Source organism: Aegilops tauschii, chromosome 7 (assembly GCF_002575655.3).
Source record: "Aegilops tauschii subsp. strangulata cultivar AL8/78 chromosome 7, Aet v6.0, whole genome shotgun sequence".
Taxonomy (NCBI): Eukaryota; Viridiplantae; Streptophyta; class Magnoliopsida; order Poales; family Poaceae; genus Aegilops; species Aegilops tauschii.
Genome location: NC_053041.3, coordinates 333,365,306 through 333,387,585, shown reverse-complemented (window position 1 = coordinate 333,387,585; position 22,280 = coordinate 333,365,306). Strand labels below are relative to the sequence as shown.

Genomic DNA, 22,280 nt, shown 5'->3' with positions numbered 1-22,280 from the left:
CGCCACCACCGGCCAGGAAGACCGGTGCAAGCAATGCAGACGTCGGCGTCCTGGTGCTAGCTGCCGCATCTAGGGCCACTAACGTGCCAGTGCAATATCGATGCTGACAGAAATGAACTACTCATTGTGGGCCTTGAAGATGAAGGCACTCTCCATCTGGTCGGCGACCAAGGAGTTCAACCAGCTGGCAAATGAGGGAGTGTTCGCCGCGCTCTCTCAATCTGTCCCAGATCACGTTGATGATGTAGGTTGTAACTACGGCACCGCGGAGGAGGCATGGAAGCCGATCCGGTGTGTGCTCATCAGCGAGGAGTGAAAAGGCGTGTGCACCCCAGCTCAAGAGGCAGTTTGATCACCTCGACATGGCGGATGGGGAGACGATCCCGAAGTTCGCTAGAAAGCTTACCATGCTAGTGAGAAAGATCCGTTCCATTGGCATGACTCCCGCGGACAAGGCCATGGTGCAGCGACTGTTCAGCATCGTTCCAAACTGGTTCACCAACATCGTCAACACGATCAAAATAAACCACAACAAAGGGGGATAAGAAGGGCCAAAGGACCTGATTCATCAAGTACATAAAGGTGCTTGGTGCATTCTGAATGTCCAAATGGCATGGTCGCCCATTCAAGCAACCCTTTGTCTTGAAGGTTGCTTTCCATTCATCCCCAGGTCTAATATGAATTTGATGATATCAGCTCCTTAAATCTAGCTTTGTGAACACTCTAGCCCCACTAAGTTGATTCAACATATCATCCAGGCGGGTAATAGGGAATATGTACCTTACGATGATCTTGTTGATGGCTCTACTATCCACACACATGCGCCAAGATCCATTTTTCTTTGCTGTGAGCAGGGCTAGTACAGCACACACCGGCTAATACTTTCTCGAATGTGCCTCCTATGGCAATTCCTCAACTTTCTCCTTCAATATATCATGCTCTTTTGGGCACATTCGGTAGTGTGGAGGATCGGGAAGACTTGCTTCCATAATTAAATCAATTCTATGTTGAATTCCTCTCATCAATGGTAGGCCTTGTGGCTCTCCAAGTATGTTCTGAAATTCTGCTAATAAGCAATGTACCGTTGTTGGAACTTCGACAACCGGTTGCTCCTCTCCTTTCACAATAAGTGCAGCACACAAATATGCCTCCTTCAAGTCTTCCATAAACTCATTAGAGGTGTAGGAGATATTTAACATACTTTTCCTTTCCTCCTTAGAGGTCTTACTATGAGTATTGTTTGGTAAAATAATTATCTTTCTCTTGTTCCAAATGAAAGAGTAATTCCTTCCCTTAGCGTATCCACATCAAATTGCCAAGGTCTTCCAAAAAGAACATGGCTGGCACCCATATCAACCACATCAGATAACACATTCGAGCGATAATACTTGCCCGAAGGAAATGGCAGGTTGCATTGTTTGGTGATCCTCATATTCACTCCTTTCTTGATCCACCCAATAGTGTAGGGATTGGCATGATGATGAGTTTCAAGCTTTAAATGGTCACCAAATTCTAGGAGATAAGATTCTCGCTATTGCAACTATCAATCACTAATTTGCATACCTTGCCATTTACCGTGCATTTGCTATCAAACATTTTCTTTCGTTGTGTGTTATCAAGTTGTGGTATGGAACATAGCAGATGTTGAATCACACATACCACCTCTTCACCTTCTTGTCCCTCTCTTCAGATTTGTATTCTTCCTTATCGTCTTCACCATCATGGATAGTTGTGTTAAACAAATTTCCTCAGTGGCCAATTGTTCGATGTCTCCCTTCACCACATTTATAACATTTGGGCCTTCTTTGCCTTACCCTTGCTTCTAGTTTGCTTCGGGATAGGTCGTCTTGTGATGCGGAGCATCCTTTGGTCATCGCCATGGACACCACACCGACTCATCAAGCACCAAGTGGACCAATGACAAGAGCACGTGCACGTGCCATCGAAAGCGAGGTGAACTCACTCCTCTTCGAGCTCGACATGAAAATATGGATGGGACTTGGTTGCTACCTAACCATGGAACATTGTGTATCATTAGATATGAGAACGACCCCCACCATAGAGCTAAGGAGCCTCGTCAAGTCCAAGAAGAAGGACGAGAAGATTGCACGGAAGATGGAGGCCAGCAGCAAGAAAAAGGCGCACCCAGGCGACCCCGTGCGCACGGCCTATCCAGAGAGTTTCTGGATACCTCCAGGACCCCGTGCGCACGGGCCCTCCACTGTAGCAGCTGGGCACCCCGTGCGCACGGGCATGTACCATGCCCACGGGTCCACTTAGCCCGTGCGCACGGACTCTCCAGCGAGCTGGCCGTGGATTGCCTCTTTTGCCCCTCCACTTGTCCCTCACCTCCAGCCACCTATATATTTCGTACCTAGGCCATTTGTTAGGGATAGCAAAGTATATGAATATGATCTAGAGAGAGCGTCGCTCATCTACCACTACTCTTGGAGATCAAGACTGTTAGGAAAATATGCAACTAGTATTCCCATGAGGCCATAGGCCGATATATATACATGTACAGGTGTGGAACATATGCAGGAAACCCCTTATACAACGGGATAAATACAAAGGGGTACATGACTTATATTATAACTCTAACACCCCCCCCCCCCCCCCTCAAACTCATGGTGGATGAACAACACTGAGTTTGGAGAGATAAAAGCCATGTTGTGCTCTAGTCTGGGCCTTCGTCAGGAAATCTGCCAACTGTAACTCGGAAGGCACATACTGAAGAGCAATAACCTGATCCTGCACAGCAGCGCGCACATAGAAAGCATCAACACCAATATGCTTGGTGAGCTCATGCTTCACAGGATCGCGCGCAATGCTAATAGCACCTGTACTGTCAGATAAGAGCAGAGTCGGTGTAGTGACAGAAACACCAAAATCCTGAAGTAACCACCGTAACCAAGTCACCTCTGTCGTCAAAAGAGCCATGGCTCGCAACCCAGCCTCAGCACTCGAACGGGAAACTGCAATCTGTTTCTTCGTCTTCCAGGCAATGAGAGAACCACCAAGAAAAACACAGTAAGCAGAAAGTGAACGGTGATCAGAAGGATCACTAGCCCACGTAGCATCCGAATAGGCCTGAAGCTGTAAAGAACTGGAGCTAGGAAAGAATAGACGGTGAGAGATCGTGCCCAGAAGATATCGGAGAACACGAAGGAGATGACTATAGTGAACCGATGTGGGAGCAGAGACAAACTGACTCAGAATATGAACCGGATAAGAGATGTCCGGACGAGTGACAGCTAGATAGACAAGACTGCCAACAAGATGACGATAACGCGTCGGGTCAGGGAGAGGATCACCATTAGTAGCACGGAGGTGAACATTGAGCTCCATAGGAGTCTCAACAACGCGCTCGTCAGTAAGAGCAGCACGAGCAAGAAGATCCTGGATATACTTTTCCTGGGATATAAAAAAGCCATCAGAGGTAGAAGAGACTTCAATCCCAAGAAAGTAGCGAAGAGGTCCAAGATCAGACATAAGAAACTGCTCATTAAGACGGGCCTTTACAAAGGCAATATACTCGGGGTCATCCCCAGTGATGACCATGTCATCAACATAGAGAAGAAGAAGAGTCCGACCACGAGGAGAAAGGTGAATAAACAAGGCTGGATCATGAGCACTTGCTGAAAAACCAGCAGTAGTGACCACAGAGGCAAAACGCTCAAACCAGGCGCGAGGGGCTTGCTTAAGGCCATAGAGAGAGCGACGAAGACGACATACCATGCCATCAGGAACAGAATACCCAGGGGGTGGCTGCATGTACACCTCACGCAGCTCACCATTAAGAAAGGCATTCTTAACATCAAGCTGAGATATAGACCAGTGGCGTGCAGAGGCAACGGCAAGAAGTGTACGAATAGTGGTCATATGGGCCACAGGAGCAAAAGTCTCGTCATAATCACGACCATGCTCCTGCTGAAAACCACGAGCCACGAGACGAGCTTTGTGACGCTCAAGAGAACCATCGGAGCGAGTCTTAACCTTGTAGACCCACTTACAAGTGATGGGACGGACTCCGGGAGGAAGAGAAACAAGATCCCAGGTACCAGTGCGTTCAAGAGCAGCAATCTCCTCTGCCATCGCAAACTGCCATTCAGGATGAACAACAGCCTGACGGTAAGAAGTCGGCTCAAGAACAGCAGCACCAGCGGTGGGAAAACCAAAGCGATCAACAGGCGGACGAGGACGAGAACGCAAGCCATAAGTAGGCTGAGAGGAAGAGGACGACTCATCCAAGGAAGCATCCACAGGTCGTGAACGACGAGTGTAATGCTGAGGAAAAGATGGAACAATAGAAGGAGGAATCGCCAAGGTAGAATCAGGGGGTGGCGACGAAGAAGTCACCGGAGAGGAAGGTGTAGAATCCGGTGACATGCGAGGTGAGGAGACCGGGGAAGATGGTGGCTGCAAATCGACGAGGGGTGGAGAAGCAGAGGGAGTGGAACAAATAGGCACAGGCGCGACGGGGGTGATAGGTGAGTCAGGAAAAGTGAGGAAAGAGATATCCTCCACGAAAAAAATCGATGATGGGCGTGGGTAGAAAGGACGAGACTCATCAAAAGTCACGTCTCGAGAGATACGCATCCGACGACCGACAGGATCCCAACAACGATAGCCCTTATGTTCATCACTGTAGCCTAAGAAGACACACTCAACAGACTGAGCGGTCAGTTTGGCGCGTTCGCGAGGGGCAAGAAGAACATAGCAAACACAACCAAACAAGCGAAGCATCGAATAATCGGGAGAACGGTCAAAAAGACGCTCAAAAGGAACACCACCCTGCAAAGCAGCGGACGGCTGAAGGTTGATGAGATAGGCGGAAGTGGAGATAGCCTCGGCCCAAAAATGAGGCGGAAGAGAGGCGGCGATCATCATCGCACGAGCCGTCTCAAGAAGGTGATGATGCTTGCGCTCAGACACGCCATTCTGAGCATGAGCACCAGGACAAGAGAACTGGGCAAGAGTACCCTGCTCAGCAAGGACACCACGCAACATCTTAGAGATATACTCGCCAGCGGAGTCAGCACGAAAAACACGAATGGGTGAAGAGAACTGAGTATGAACCATGGCAGCAAAACGCTTATAAATAGACAACACCTCACTACGAGAAGTCATGAAATAAAGCCATGTGTAACGAGAAAAATCATCGATGAAAATAATATAGTATTTATGACCACCTTTCGAAGCGAAAGGAGCCAGACCCCATACATCAGAATGGACTAAATCAAAAGGACGCGTAGACACTGACTCACTATGTGAATATGGTAACTGAATCTGCTTGCCAAGACGACAACCCTGACACTCTAAAGAGACATCTCCTGAGACAAACCCCGGAAGACCTCGACGAACTAAAGACGATAACCGAGAACCACACAGATGACCAAGTCGATGATGCCACTGCTTGAAAGAACCAGTAACAGAGGCGACAGCAGCGGAGGGACTGGCGATGGTGGTGGCAGCAGAAGGAACATGAAGCCAGTCCAATTCCCAAAGACCCTGAGAATCACGGCGGCGAGGGCCAGCCCCAACCAGAGTGTGCGTGCGACGATCCTGGACAGAACAAGAGTCAACATCAAGGATGACACGACAACCAGAATCAGTAAGTTGACCGGCAGAAAACAGATTCATGGTAAGTCGAGGAACATGAGCAACATCAGGAACAGAATAAGGAGTGGAAAGATGGCCTCTACTAGCAACAGAAAGTGGAGTACCATCAGCAGTGAAGACATGAACAGGAGAATCTAGCGATCGAAGAGAGGACAAAGCGGAAGAATGAGAAGACATATGAAAAGAAGCTCCAGAGTCCAAAACCCATGGGGATGTACCTGACTGTGTAGAGGGCGGGTGCTCAGTGCGGGAAGCATCAGTCACAGAACCAGCAGTACCCGTCGAGGAAGAACCTGAAGCCGCGAGCAGACGCTTAAGTCTCAGAATATCCTGCTCAGTCAAAGCAATGGCTGAAGCTGTCGAGGGAGATGACGAAGTCCCCGAGGAGGATGATCGCGCCTTGCGCAGGTGTTTCCGCTTTGTGTAGCACTGGGACTCAATATGACCATCATTGTTGCAGTAGTCACAATGTGGACGGGGGCGACCTGAGCCTCCAGAAGGAGTGGGCAAGAGCGGCGGAGCACTCGAGCGAGAATGTGGCGGTGCAGCAGGTGGAGTGGAAGAAGCCCGAGTAGCGAGCACAGAGGGAACCTCCAGCAAACCAGCACCACGTAAGCGAGTCTCCTCAGCACGAATCTCTGAAAGCGCCTCCATGAGAGAAATACGGCCACGAGCAAACAACTGAGCACGCCGGGGCTCAAACTCCTTACGGAGCCGAGACAGGAACTCGTAGACACGATGAAACTCCAAGTTGGCCTGGACAGCCTGGCAGCAGGGGCCGATCGGGAGGAGAGGGACAGCAGCCCAGCCGATCGGGAGGAGAGGAGCCTAGCGATCCACACGGCGGGAGGGCGATCCACACGGCCCAGTCGATCGGCCAGAGGAGCCTGGCGGCGGCCAATCGGGAGGAGAGGCAGCGGCACACGGCCCAGTCGATCGGGAGGAGAGGAGCTGGCGATCCACACGGCGGCCGCAGCGCTCGATCGGGAAGAAGCGGCCCAGTCGATCGGGAGCAGAGGCAGCGGCGACGGGGACACAGCGCTCGATCGGGAAGAGAGGCAGCGGCGACGGGGAAACAGAGCGGCGGCCACAGAGGACAATGGCGTCGCGGGGCGGATCAATTAGCACGAGTTGCAGCGTGCAAAAAATTGACCTAGCTCTAATACCATGTTAGGAAAATATGCAACTAGTATTCCCATGAGGCCATAGGCCGATATATATACATGTACAGGTGTGGAACATATGCAGGAAACCCCTTATACAACGGGATAAATACAAAGGGGTACATGACTTATAACTCTAACAAAGACCTCTTAGGAGAAGATCCCCAAATGGATATCAAGACCTCCTCTTGGAGAAGACTATCATCAAGACCTCATCTCCTTTGGATTTGAGAAGAACCTTACCTTTGTGCTATTTTCCCTTGATTGTTCATGTTATACTTGTGGATCTCATGTATGCTATTCTAGTGGATGTGTGATTTGGGTTTTGTTCGAGTGATTTCTCTTGTGTTCCTCTTGATTCTTCCCCTTTTTCCCCTCCAAATGTGAAAAGATCATAAACTAGGGTTCCACCCTACATCATCTTGGATCAGAGCAAGGTTGATTCACATCTTAGTACCTACCCCCACTTTTCTAGCCTAATTTTGTTGATTTTTGTCCCAATTCTTAAATCCCCACAAACATAGCCCTACCAAAAAATTTGCAATTTGTTAGATCTTGTGAGATTTTGTTGATTTGGTCCACGAATTTGTGGTTTGGCAAGTGGATCAGACCCTCCCCTCCATCCTCAACCTCTTCCACCATCGAATTTTCTCCGAAATTTTTCTTTTACCACGGATTTGGGTGTGTTCTTGTGCTAGCGGAACATCCCGTGCGCACAGGCCCCTGACAACCCCGTGCCCATGGGACCCCGTGCACACGGGCCTCACTTATCCTCAACCTCGTGCCCATGCAATTTTCGTTTCCTAAGGTGTTTTGGCTAATTAGGGACGGTTCAACATCAACATCACCGCCATTCATCATCGCCACGGACTCGACATGACAACAACCTCTTCACCTTCATACCAACCGTAAGCAAGGACGGTAACCTCGACGACATCTTTGTACATTCCTTGCTGTTGCATTGATAGCCCCGAGCCATTTTGTGTTCCTTTCCTGTCGAGACTAGCGAGTTGAGAATTGCCTGGCCACGCTCTTTTGTGCACCTTAGTGATATGCTTACGCCGCATAGCTACTTTTAGCATGCAATCATCTTGCTACCATCATTGTGTCGTAAGTGTCTCCTGTGCATATCGCACCTTAGTGATACGCTTACGCCGCATAGCTACTTTTAGCGTGCAATCATCTTGCTACCATCATTGTGTCGTAAGTGTCTCCCGTGCATATCTTACATACTTGTCTCATATATTGGCTCGAGCATCAAGCATTTTGGCATAGTATATACAAAAAAATGGAAAAGGCTTTTAAGCAAAAGAAGAGAAACAAAGAGCTTGTAAGCAGCAGCATTGAGCCATTTTGCATAATTACATCATATTGGATCATATACACATAGCATATTTGGGATTGAAGACGGCATGTTACTCTAATAGTTTGGTGCACAGCATATCTAGCCCATTGAGCGGTCGAGTTATCATCTCTAGTATCCGTGCAACACGAGCATTTTTGGTGATATCGCATTTTGTGCTCATTCCTTGATTGCGCGGATCGCACTTATCTTTCGTGTGTGTGTTCCAAGTGTCATCCTCGGTTTTAATCTATTTGTTTTACTTGCAATTTGTGAATCTCTTCAACATTATCAATATCTTGACTAACACTTGCTTGAATTTTGTGCCACTCATCCTAACCAAACTCCTCAACAAGCCTTTACTTTTGTAGGTGTGAGAAACAAACCCGATACCAATTCTACTATTATAGCACTACATTGAGTTATACTCAATACACCCTCAATATATTGTTCCCTCATTTCCTACTCACCTCTACTTGACCATGATGGATAGGCCAAGTACATCGAACCCACTATTCGAGGAGCAAGATGACACGAATGACTACGTCACCAAAGGTCATCTCTTCGGCGTTCAACGAGCACTACATCAAGAAAGTGAAGCTTTGGGCGAACGCATCGAGCAACTCGCCACCGACTTACGCCACTCAAAAGCAAGGATCCGGGACTACCTTGACGCCAAGCTATCCACTCAAATGGAAGAATTTCGTGCCTTAATGGCCAACCGCACTTCTTCCACATCTTCTTCATCAAGACGGCGCCACTCGAGTCACCACTCTTCGGACACCTCTTCCGATGCAAGTCCTCCACAACATCGTTCTCATCAAGGTCAAAACAAAACATCGTTCTCATCATCGGGACGAGCATCAAGCTTCATAAAATCCATTCCATGGCAAGGGGTTGCAAGACCGTCTTCGAGAGCGTGGACGACATCGTCACCAAGAACAAGATGCCATGGACCAAGGGCAAGCTCGACAACGCCGACGCCAAGGCGACCAAGACGGCGACGCACTACGGCAAGAACAACACCGTGAGGAACAAGCGCTTGAAGCACAACGTGCTCTCCGAGAAGCCACTCGCGCCGTCAATGAGCGCAACCGAGTATGTGAACAAGAAGAGCTCTGTCAAGAGCAACAAGATTTAGCCGCTCGTCTTGCGGAGCGCCAAGAAAGGAGGAACCAAGCAAGAATCCCTCACCCTCAACGTCAAGCCAATCATAAGGAACAAGAGGTTGAAGACCCACCTCCAAGACATGAGCGACATCATCATCGCCACTATGATGAAGAACAACGCTACGACAAGCTCAAATTCACCATGCCAAAGTTCTCCGGAAGCACCGATCCTGAAAAATACCTCTCATGGGCAATGAAGGTCGACAAGATATTCCGGCTACACAATTATGAAGAGGAGAAGAAAATCACCATGGCCTCCCTTGAGTTTCAAGACTATGTCCTCATTTGGTGGGAGCAAGCGATTGAGCGACAAAGGGAGAAAGGCGATCCACCCATCACGACTTGGAACCAAATGAAGGATATCATGAGAGCTCGTTGCAACTCCTCAAGCAAGGCACAAAGTCGGTGGAAGAATACTACCAAGAGATGGGAGATTGCCATGATACGAGCCAACGTCAAGGAAGATGACGAGCAAACTATGGCACGCTTCTTGAATGGCCTCAACCACCCAATCAAGAAGATTGCCTATTTCCAACCTTACTCCAATCTCCTTGAACTAGTGTACCGAGCGACCAAGGCGGAGCGATAAGTGCAAGATGACTTCAAGTACAAGTACTCTTCCAAGACCTACGGCTCCTATTCCCAAGCTTCCACAACTACGACGCCTACAACTACTACTCGAGCTTCACCCCACACCAGTGACAAATCAAGTTCTAAGCAAGCTACGACATCTTTGAGTCGTCCTCTTTCAAGAACCTACAAGCCAAGAGCTTCCTCGTCAACTACTCCAACGGATGCTACCGCCAAGGCAAGTTCAATTCAATGTTTCACTTGCAAGGGCCGTGGCCACAAGATATTCGAGTGCCCCACACGGTGCACAATGATTGCCAATGATGACGGCACCTATGACTCCATGAGCGAAGAGGACATGGAAGCACTAGAGCACGTGGCCATGCATCGCCAAGTGAATGAAGATGAAGATGCGCAAATCTTTTGCGACAACGATCCGAGCCCCGCTCTTGTTGCTCCAAGATCTTGACACTTCAACAACAATAAGATGAAGACAAATGTTGCCCTATCTTCCACACCAATGCGGGCATCCAAGGACGTTCCGTCAAGGTGATCATCGACGGCGCAAATTGCCACAATTTGGCAAGTGAAGAATTATGCTCCAAGCTACAATTGGTCAAGAAGCACCCTCGCCCCTACAAGGTCCAATGGCTAAGTGACTCTTGTACCATTCAAGTGGAGCACACCGTTCAAGTATCCTTCAAGATCGGCGCATACGAAGACACCTTGGAGTGTGATGTGGTTCCTATGTCTGTGTGTCATCTCCTAGGACGACCTTAGCAATTCGAACACGGTGTCATCCACAACGGGCGAACCAATCACTATAGCTTCAAGATGAAGGGCAAGGAGTACGTGATTCGACACATGTCGCCAAGTCAAGTGATCGCCGACAAGCAAGCATCGAGGCTTCGTGGAGAGACTAGTGAGAGAGTGAACCACCAAAAAGAGAGTGAGCGCCACAAGCCAAAATTGAGTGACTCCACGAAGAGCGACAAGAAAAACTTAGTTCTACTAGCCACTAAAAGAGATTCGAGGGATGTGAGTGAGAGCCACTGGAGAGGAGGAGGTGCGTGTGGATTGGGGGTTGTTTCTCTCTCTATCTCCCCTCTCTTACCTGTTGGCGCCAATAGCATCTATGTTTCCTGCCAAGACTCTGTTTCCCGCCTAAAACTGCTCCCATGCCTGCCTGGCAAGCTCAAGGCGTCCAATATAGACTAGGGCGCCAACCTGGACGTCTATGCTGACGCTTCAGACGCCTTAAAGCTTAAGGCGGACACCTTACGTAGGTACCTAAGGAAAGGTGGACGCCTTGGGCTTGCAAGGCGCCCTGACGCCTAAGCGTCACCTAGGAAACGCCTTACGGACGCCTTAAAAACAATGCACGTTGTTGTGGTAGTCTTGCTTGAAGACTACCTCCCTTTATTTCCTGTTGAACATCTTCGTCCACCATCTATGAATTTTCATCATTGGCAACAGGGGGGCACTCTTTCTTTTCATCTCAACTAGTTGATCGAATCTTGAATTACGATCTTTACACAGCGTTTCAATTTGTTGTTCTGCAGCATCCATACTCTCCTCCAATTGCTCTATCACTTGCTACAGCTCTCTCAAAGAGGACACCAAGAACTACTACGGATCAACAGGGGTCTGGTACCACCTGAAACAAAACAAGGTTGTGGAGGAGAAACTCCACCTTGCTGCTACAAAGTGTACATCGCATGTGTTGAAGGAAAACGTGATGTGCTAGATATAGCTAGGCGGAAACAGGCCAATGTGGCAGCAGCAGTTCAATCAAAACTCCTAGAGCACAAGATCTAATCCAAGATCTTAGATAAGAACACCAAGTTCTAGATAGTGGGGTACACAGTCTGGTTACAAACTAGAGGTGAGAACCTTTATTTATAGGGCTTTGGGAAGCCTTCACATATCAACTTCTACTGATAGCTAAAACACTCTAGAAAACATTAGTTAAGATTCAACATTCTAGATATTATCTAGAAATGGGAGGGGGAGTGAGGATAGTGGAATTAGGTCACGGGAGTATATAGCTACTAGATGGGCTTTTGGGCCGCAAGGAAGTGCATAGGTCGTGGCATTCCTTGCAATACAGGGAAGTGCATAGTACGTGCTAAACTGCTGCTAAACTACTTGATTGCCCTGTTCCTTCTATGTCTAAGGAGTAACCTTGCCTCGCCTTACCGCCTCGACTTACACACTTCAAAGGTAAGGTGGGGCTTGGGCTCCTTGCCTCGGCTTACGGCCTTAAGAACAATGGAAGAAACATAGGAAGTTCGTCATTTCAAAGGTGAAGTGTTTTAACTATGATGAGCATGGACATTTCACCTCTAACTATCCAAGCAGAAACGGTAGTGAGCAACCTGACACAGAAGCAAACCGATTAAGATGCAGATGCAGCGCCGCTCATGACCAAGGTATGTGAGGTAGCTGAGAATACTTAAGTCACGGGTGACAAGGTGATGCAGCACGAAGAAAAAGTCACACCCAAACTAACAGGGTCACCAAACAAGTCCTTGTATCTTGATACTGGAACAAGCAACCACATGAGAACAGCGGAAAAGGAAAGCAAAAGAAACATAGGAAGTTCAATATTTCGAAGGTCTGAGATGAGCATGGACATTTTGCCTCCGACTGTGCAGAGCCAAAGCAGGAGCGTGCAAACCTGACACAGAAGCAAACCGATGAAGATGTTGCGCTGCTCATGACCGAGGTGTGTGAGTCACAGGTGACAAGGTGATGCTGCACAAAGAAAAAGTCAACACCCAAACTGATGAAGATGTTGCGCTGCTCATGACTGAGGTGTGTGAGCTGGTTGAGAACACTGAAGTCACAGGTGACCAGGTGATACCGCACAAAGAAAAAGTCACACCCAAAATGACAGGGTCACGAAACAAGTCCTGGTATCTTGATACTGGAGCAAGCAACCACATGACAAGCTGTGTGGAGAAGTACGTCAAGCTGGACCGAAAGATTAAAAGTTCAGTTTGATTCGAGATGGATTAGTTGTGGGCATCGAGGGATGTGGTCCAGCTCTCTTTCTTGCACACAATGGTGAACACCAACTGTTAACTGAACTTTAGCTGAAAAGCAATATAAACAGTCTCGGGCAGTTGGATGAGTTTGGTTGCGAGTACGCTGTTTGATCAAGGGCTGATGATTATGTTGGGTAAGGAGTGCAAGGTCCTTGCAGAAGTCAGGAGATCACCCAAGAGGCTCTATATTCTGAATATTGAGCAATCTGACCCAGTATGTTTGCTGTCGGAAACTTCAGAGGTTAGCGGATACATGGACAAACCTGCAACAGATCACTCGGCGGCCGTGAAGCATATCCTGCGTTGATGCGGCATACCCTAGCGCAAACATGCATAGTACACAGGTCATGATGAATACACCAATCATTGACAAGGGGTTGCAGGCATCTGCGGCAGTCGTTAACAAAGGGGTGCAAACAGAGGATATATTTTATGAATAAAGACAATGTGTTTTTAGGGTAAAATACCCGTATCGAGTTTTGAGGGGAAGCTGTCTAAAAATCTCATCAACTGGTATCAGAATACTGGGTTTATTACGGTGCAAATTTCCCCAATAATTTGTTGGTACAGATTCTAAAATTGCAATGAGAACGGAGTATTACTTCGAAGGTGAGATGTCACGAAGTGAGAAGGATCCGGCAACTGCACTTTCTTGGTTTCAGATCTACACAAGGGTGCAAGTGGGAAGAATTACTTGTGCTACAATGATGGATCGTTCTTCAAAAATAAATTTGGCGAGTCAAACCATGGTGGATGCGTTGAAGTTATCAGTGATAGAACATCCTGACCCATATAAGCTCTCTTTTTGTTTTTGGGGGTCCATATAAGCTCTCGTGGCAGGGCCAATTCCTAACTATCAAATATCAAGTGGAGGTGCGCTTCAAATTATGTGGATTTACCGACTTGGTTGTTCGTGATGTGTTTCCTCACCAATATGTACGTATGTTCTATGATTTTGGGTCAACCATGGACAAAAAAGAGGGAGCTACGCAGCGACAAATCTTGCAGTTTTTCTTGGAGGAAAATTCAGTTTCTTCATAAGGGGCAGTGGGTTTCTTTTGAATCCTACACTTCCGAAAAATATTTGGTAGATCGCAAGAGGCGAGACCATGCACACGCTACAATTGATGCAAAGAAAAACAAAGCTGAGATATTACCAGAAAAGAAAGGGGCTGAGAGTGATCTTGTTGTAGTTAAAAATATTTCTTCACATGAGGAGCTCAACAAGTCAGGGGCAATGGTGATTAATAGAGATGAGAATAGCAAAAATAGTACATGCTATGGGCAAGGTTCAGGAAGCACATGCGGCCATTAAAATAAAGGAGGGAGAGGCAATACGACTCACTGAGCTGAACATACAAATCAAGAGGGTACAGTATGGTAATAATAAGGTGGACAAAGGACAGCGAGTTTGTTTCAGACTCGGTGCGATATCAAGGGAATTTCCTGCAAATTGATTATCGATGGAGGTAGCTGCACAAATGGCATTAGCAGGGCGTTGGTTGCAAAGCTTGGTTTGTCCACGTGGCGATACGACGAACCACATCATTTGGAGCGGTTGAACAGTTGTGGACAGCTCAAAATTACACATAAGGTGCGTGTGTCATTTTCAGTTGGACCATATATTGATGAGGTGGAGTGCGACGTTTTGCCACTGGAAGTTTGTGATTTATTGCTTGGACAACCATGGCAGTACGACCGCAATGCAACACATGCCAGAAGGATGAATACATATACTTTTGTCCACGATGGGAAGCAAAGGACACAAAGCCAATCGAAGAGAAATTGATTTGCTCAGATATGGTGCTGACAGTATGCAAGGAAAAAGCTTTGAAGGACAACTTGAAAACACGGACGTTTTCTTTTCAAGAAAGGGAGGATGATGCGGCAATACCCTAGCGCAAACATTCATAGTACACAGGTCATGATGAATACACCGGTCATTGACAAGGGGTTGTAGGCATCTGCGGCAGTCGTTGACAAAGGGGTGCAAACGGAGGATATATTTTATGAATAAACACGATGTGTTTTTAGGGTAAATACCCGTATCGAGTTTTGGGGGAAGCTGTCTAAAATCCCTAAGTTTTGGAGGAAGCTTTAGAAAACCTCCGTGTTGCGATTTCTCTGCGAGGAAATTGTTTTGCGTGTGAGTTCCTTCGTCGAGATTGGTTCTCTCGTGCTGGATCGCAAGCTTCAAACCCTCTACTCGTGTACATCGTGTGCGCAGGCGAGAGGTTGCTGCTACTGAAGGTGGTGTGTCGTTAAAGGTCAGGCCGCAACAGATCAGATCTTGCCACAAGGTTCGGTCCTCATCATGCGTGAAGGGAACACTAAAGCTGGGCTGTTTCTATGGGAGAAGTGAAGAAACTGCTCGGTTGTAGTGACAGCAGCTTGGGGGTGACGTAGATGACAGGAAGAGTACAAATGGAGTCATCCTCTACCTTGGTACAAGTCCGGTAAGCTGGTTATCTCCGAACAAAGGGAAAACAGAAAAGACGCAGAGATTGCGCGTTGCAAAACTCTCCTCTCTGTGACTGTTTGTCCTATCTGTCTTCGTCATGCCATACAAAGTAAGATTCGATAAGTAATTCATCTCAATTAAAAATTCACACTGACAGCATCACAACTGCTATATTCAGTATCCAGTATTGTTATCACTTGCATTGCAATTAATACCATCATACTAAATTTGCAGAAGCTGGTCACTAGATAGTCTTCTAAGCATAACAGAGCGTATCTAGCATTTGCTTATAAGCTATAATATTTAATAAATAAGTATATGTCTAGCAAAGTACTGAGAGAAAAGTGTACCTTTGCCATCACGATTACGATGACAGCTACCATAAGAATCAATTTTTACATCTAAGCTTTCAAGCATCTCAAGGGCTTGCAAACGAAAGTTGCGTGCACCGCAGTTGGAAATAAAGGCTGCAGCTAGGGCTTCTTCAGTCTTTGGAGGCACAGGTGCCATGATATCATATTCAGCCCATGAAAAGTAGCCAACCGGCACATCTGAGGAAAGGCTGGTTGTCATCACAATTTGGTACCCTCTTCTGTGATAGAAAGGATTAGAATCACCCAATATATTAGAATAATAATTATCAGAACGAACAAAGCCTACAAGGACCACAGACAATGGATGGTTCAACAGCTGGACATACATGAAAATAATATGGTAATGAGTGAGTATAATATAAGACAAAAGCAGTGTTCATTTTTAGATTGAGAAAAATTCACTCTATGTCCTATAACTTGCGCCGGCGGTCACTTTAGTCCCTGTGGTTCAAAATACCCGAAATACTATCCCTAAACTTGCTCTAGGGGTTCACATACGATCCATTATACGATTTCATCTACGTACATGCTGATCTGGCCCCAGTCATCCCGTGCCACGTGTGCGCTGACTGCCATGTCCTCTTGTCCGCCTGAATACGAAGGATAGCAAGGGTTTTTTTGCAAAAACGCAGTGATTAAAAGAACCTCCCACGACCCCGCTCCCCCGGTGCGCATCTGGTCGGAACAAAGTAGAGTAGGGCGTCATCGGCGATCGAACAGCCGCACCGACGTGCCGCCACTACCCCGGTGGGCGGCGGTCTCGCCGGAGGCCAGACGGTCGAGCCCCAGGTCGCCCACCAGCGGCTCCATGTCGGCGCCGAGCCACCGCACGCCCACGGGCCCGACATGCGCGCGTGGCTGCGCTATCCCCTATAGCGGCGCGGGGAGCGACATTGGCGAGGGTCTGGGTCAGGCTCGGCAGCGGCACAGCGTCCTTGCCCCTGCCTGCGGCCACGAGCAGGAAAGTGGAGTTGGGGCTGCCGCTGCTGAAGAGGAGGCACCAGAAGCCACCGCGCTGGTCCAAGAAGGCATTGGACGACGCGTTGCCGTGGCCGGGAAGCGTGGCGCCATCCTGGCACCGCAGGAGGCTCAGGTCGCTCTGGCGCGACGGCAGGTCGAGGCCGCCGTGGTAGGCATTCAAGCTCACGGTCAGCGCCGGCGGTGCCAGAGTGGAGCTCCTTGAAGCTGCTCGCGCCCAAGAAGGTGGCGAGGAGTGCGTCGTCGCTCTGGCAGCTCGGCACGGTCACAGGAGGCTGCGTGCTCTAGCCGAAGGCGTCCATATGTACTATGTGTGCCGCCACTGCCTCCGGCTGGCAAGCAAGACCCGATCCCAACTTGCTAGTTCTGCTGCGAATGTGCCCTTGCTGCTAGTTACTACCAAGCTAGTGGTAGATGCTGCTAGTGCACCACTACAAGCAAATAGTTAATTGAAGTGAGCTTGATTGCTTGATTGCACAAATAGAAATACATCCAATTAATCGATGAGAAAAAAATTAAACTGGTATGCATATTAGGGTTGAATTCCAACCAGCACGGCTAGATTACTGGGGACTTGACCACGGACACGGCCGGAGGTGTTCTTGGCGAGGATTGACGCCAGGCGTCCTTGCCCCTGCTAGTGCAGCACTTGCTAGTTCAATTGAAGTTGACGACCGCGGCGACAGCCAGCACGGTGCAGGTGTCGGCGTGTATGCTGAAGGGCGCGAGCTGATGAAGATTGAAGGCCCTGGCCATGATCACGAGTAGGAGAGCTTGTGCTGGCGTTCTTGGTGCCGCCGCAGACGGACCTGCTGCTCTTCGGGTTCTAACGCCTTCGACGGCGATGGCCACATCGAGCTGGTCTGCTCGCCCAACAACCCGACGGTGCCATCCGCGAGGCCTTCCTGAGCTCCGAGTCCGGCAAGGCGATCCCCGACCTTGTGTACTACTGACCTCAGTACACGCCCATCACCGGCACTGCCGCCCACGATATCATGCTCTTCACCATGTCCAAGATCATCGGCCACGCCGGCGCCAGGCTCGAGTGGGCACTGGTCAAGGACCGCGACATGGCTAAGAAGATGGTGTACTTGGACCGGAGCGCTGGTGGGCCCTGCGCGCCGTCGTGGCCGCCACCGTCTATTGCAGCTTCACCAAGCAAACCGTGGCAGCTTCCCCGGTACGGTAAATCGATGCCAGATGCCCAACGCCCCAACCCAAGCACACAAATTCCGCCATTACTGCAACTTGCTTTGAATTCTCACTGGACTTGCAATCGGAAGCAGCGTTCGCGTGGCTGTGCTGCGAGTTCAAATTCCTCGTTATCTAAGAGAATGCTCATGGACCTGACGCTTGACGAGACGGCGGCGCCGCGCCCATGCCGCGGGCGCCGATCTCGCAGAGCCTGTCGACGGCAGCGAGGTGCTCCAGGCCGACGACCCCTCCTTGAACTGCTCAGCGCAGCGCCGCTGCAGCTGGTCAACGTACAAACCGCAGGTGTCGAAGTGACCGTGCATGGCGGAGGCTATGAGGTTGCGGTAGTCGTTGCGGCAGTCGTCGGTGAGCTCGTCGAGCAGAGCAAGTAGGCGGTGGCTGGGAAGATGGAGCAAGGAGGGTGCGGTGTGGTGTTTGTTTAATTTGTGGGCATTTTGCAAAAAAGACCTTGGTTCCCAGCATATTTCGGCGGGTAAGACGATGTGGCAGTCAACACACGCGTGGCTAGAGTTGACTGGGACCAGATCAGCGCATACATAGAGAAAATCGTATAATGGACCGTATGTGAACCCCTAGAGCAAGTTTAGGGATGGTATTTCGGGTATTTTGAACCACAGAGACTAAAGTGACCACCGACGCAAGTTATAGGACCTACAATGAATTTTTCTCAAGTGACCACCGACACAAGTTATAGGACCTACAATGAATTTTTCTCTTTTAGATTTCCTTTGAAGTGATAACTGATCCAATAGCCAAATAGTTACCACCATACTTTCTTATGCTATTTTGAAAGTTTAAACAACGATGGAACCTACAAACAAATTAGCGCAGTAAATAATGCACTTAATATGTATATCATAAGGAGCTAGGAGCCAGGGAAGGAGTGACGGATTATGTTGTATATGGAAGCATATGACAATCATGAGTTTCTGGTTCATCAACACTATTATTTACTCTGAGCAGAGAGCACAGTACATAATTTTTGACATGTCATTTCCAGCAGGCAAACAAAATAACTGGAAACATCTTACCCACCCTCGAGCCGCATTAATATTGTTCTCGGAATAATATTGAGACGATTCCATTGATCTGAGGATACTCTCTACGGAAGGATCTGGAGCGATTCCGAAAGTAGCATCAGGTGTCTTACTAGCTGGAAACCCGAATTCACATCCTACAGAACATCTATTCCAATCCTGAGAGGGGGGAAATGCATGAGCATATAGGTGGAAACAGCAAATAAAGCAAAAGAAAGAAGGGAGAGGAACATTAATGCCATAGATATGATGCATCAAATATGGTCATGTGGACAATGGTACAAACAATAAAACGCCCAAAGCATTGTAATGAACAAAGTACGCCCAAAGCATTCTAAAGGGGAACATTTAATATACTAGCACTTTGTACTAAGAAAGTGTTCCTTGATTAACACACTAGTGCACTACCCCCGCTTGTTTATATGATTGCATCAGCATGGCACCATGTGCGTTCGAATCTATTAGCAACATGTAAACAATCCTGATTCCCAGGAGCTTCTTCAATACTATGATAAATGATGCCAATGACAATTACCAAGTCGTGTTACACAATTTCCAAATTTTGCAGTACAACTACAAATTAGGCATGCAAGTGAACTGGGTCAGGCTAATTAATGGGACTACCAGAGTATTAGTTGCTTCATAACAAATCAAGAACCATGTGCATAAAGTGAACGACCAGTTAAGTGAGATGGATCGGAGGTCAGCAAAATCGCATCCCTAAATATTACGTGCATGTAGCGAACTAGTGATACGGACATGACATGACCCACTCAGAATTCCGCAAGCTGCATTTTTCCCCATTATCCTGTATGTTAGCAACCAAACTACTAATTCACTTGATTGACATGAATTTGGTTCCAACTCTGGAATTACAGAGGAGGATTTGAGAGGAAGGTGGAGATCAGAGAAAGAAGATGAGCAGTGCCTATCCTAAGCCAACGCCATGCCTCGGCCGAAGCCGCCCAATCCGTCCAAGCCAGGTTGTGTGTAGCTGCATCCCAATATTTGTAAACGTTGTCCTTCCTTCGTGGCTTTGGGCTGGGCCGGGTAATTGTTCAAAGCCGGCAAGACCCAGGTGGCTCACAATTACCCCTCCATAAAATTCGGCTTGCCTTCAAGCAAAAATCTCATGGTATTTGTAATTCCTTGTACGAGGTCAATTTAGTCGTCGTGGTCGACGGGGACTAGGTCGAAAAATGCATTGAGGTAGCAGTCATGGTTGGCACGGACTTGGTCGAAGGAGAGCGCGTGGTCAAACCGTCTAAGGAGTGGTCACAGCAGAACGTCAGCGCCACAAACATCTGCCCTCCTCGCACCCACCGAGCAAATTCCATGAATTTTGGCTTGATCCCAAACCAATGTCGAGTAAGACCACCAGGGTTCGAGGGCAAGTGCAGCACATAGATAGAACGAACATCCGAGCATTTGATCCCAATCACCAAGTAGCAGGTCACAGTGAAGCACTCCAAGGTAAGGTGCGGGTGCATACCCCGTAAGAAATAAAGTATTGCCAATGTTGCAGTTTACCATGCAATCTCCCACGGACGATCTGAATAATCGTACCCATGGAAGGAAGTTTTTCCAGCAGGACAAAACTGAGACCAACCCTCCAGTAGTGGATGTAACTATGGAATCCTCCATTGCATTAATTCAGGATCCCATCGATTATGATCACTGGTGAGGCAGTAACTCTGGGGTATCGCATAATTCCACGGGATCATTCCTTCGGAACAGAATTCCATAATCTGAAGCATATAACTTTCCTGCCCATCATCAGGTCCTGAAGGAAAATTTACCATCATTCCAGACCGTGGGGAAGGTAGATTTGGACATACAATTGGACCACAAACCGCCCAATATTTGAGGCCCACGCAATTAGCCGCGCTGGTGACTTGAGGTCCCTTACAGTGCAGATACTGTACCAACACAGAGTTTGCTACAGCATTGAGTGACATAGAAGACCATGTGAACTGAGCAGACCATGATTTGAATGCTATGGCTCTTATTCAGCTGCTTGGAGGTTCTGGTGCTTTCTTGTGACTAAAGGTGCGGGTAGCAGGCCTTATCTCCATTATTTGTGAGCTATCAGAATCTGACTCTGTGCATAGCTAGCTATTTGACAGTTCAGCAGATCAGGTGTCTTAACATTATCAGAAAAAGGTGACATGTAAACTTTTTTGTTCCCTAAAGATGGTCCATTGGTGGTTCGAGCTTTAAGTTGGTCAAGCAGGCTGTCTTGTTCTAAAGGAAGATGTTCCGGTTTTTCTCACAAGCAGGTCATCTGGTTGTGATGGAGAAATCATAACAGGGGTGACTTCAGGTCCCTCTGTAGCAGATCCACCATGGTTTGCAGCTGCTTGTGAGACCCGGAGTGAGGCAATATAACCATTCGAGGGTCTAGATCTTCCATCAGTTTCTTGAGACAAGTTCCTCTCATTTGTGGAGGCAGTAGTAGTATCTCTGCTTTTTGCTACAGAACATGCCTTGGACTTGGTGTGCCAATTGAGACATTAGGAAGTAAACAGAATTCCAAGAATAGCAGATGCCAAACCACCAGAATTCCATGTCATATGCAAGCAACCCTTCGCAGTAATTTCCTGCCCGAGAATGCATAACAAGAGTTCAAGTTGGAAAGTGCCCATCCTGAAAAACCAAGCAATCTCCCACTGGAGCAGCCCACGGTCATATAGCAAAGTACAGTTGTCTGTTACCACCATTCCGAAGCTTGAATAGGCACTACATTTGTTGCAATAGCCATGAAAAACAGTCGGTTGCAGGATTGTTGAAGAATGGAAGTCCCACGGCTCCAAACACTCTAACTGCATTACCCAGGCAATTGCCAGTTGGAATTGTTCAGAAACAATTATGAGAACACCTTCAGATGAACCAGAGCAGAATAGAAAGATTGTATGGAAAGTTGCAGCCCATAGCAGTATGGTCACTGAGCTTCCTATCCAATGGAGCGGCAATAGGCAAACTCTGCTCGCAGAATTGCAATTTCAGTGACGACACATTCAGAGAAAAATGGGTTCGCCACACAGGTTTGTCATCCCATTGCAGTAAAGGGCGGATCAATGAATGCAGCAGTAGTTTAGGGCAATTCACAGGGAAAAAACTGGCGAGTATGAAATGGAAGGAACTCACGAACTGTGATGGCATGCTGCACTGAGGAGATGTCCATCTTCTGAACAGATTTACCCTTCTCCTCAGAGTTGTCCTGTTGCTCGGTCATGGCCATATCAATGATATCCAGTGCAGGAGAGAATGTGAGCACCAATGAGAGAGTGACGAGGTTT

The 22,280-nt window shown here is 48.0% G+C and overlaps 1 protein-coding gene across 1 annotated transcript in view; it reads right to left on the bottom strand.

The window, feature by feature from the left end:
• LOC109765104 (putative fucosyltransferase-like protein) overlaps positions 1–22,280 on the bottom strand; it is a 30,394-nt gene that overhangs the window by 5,619 nt on the left and 2,495 nt on the right. The window contains exons 2-3 of the mRNA XM_020323887.4: positions 18,980–19,140; positions 15,728–15,969 (exon numbers count right to left, since the gene is read on the bottom strand). Coding sequence (XP_020179476.1) covers positions 15,728–15,969; positions 18,980–19,140 — 403 coding nt within the window. The remainder of the gene's footprint in view (positions 1–15,727; positions 15,970–18,979; positions 19,141–22,280) is intronic.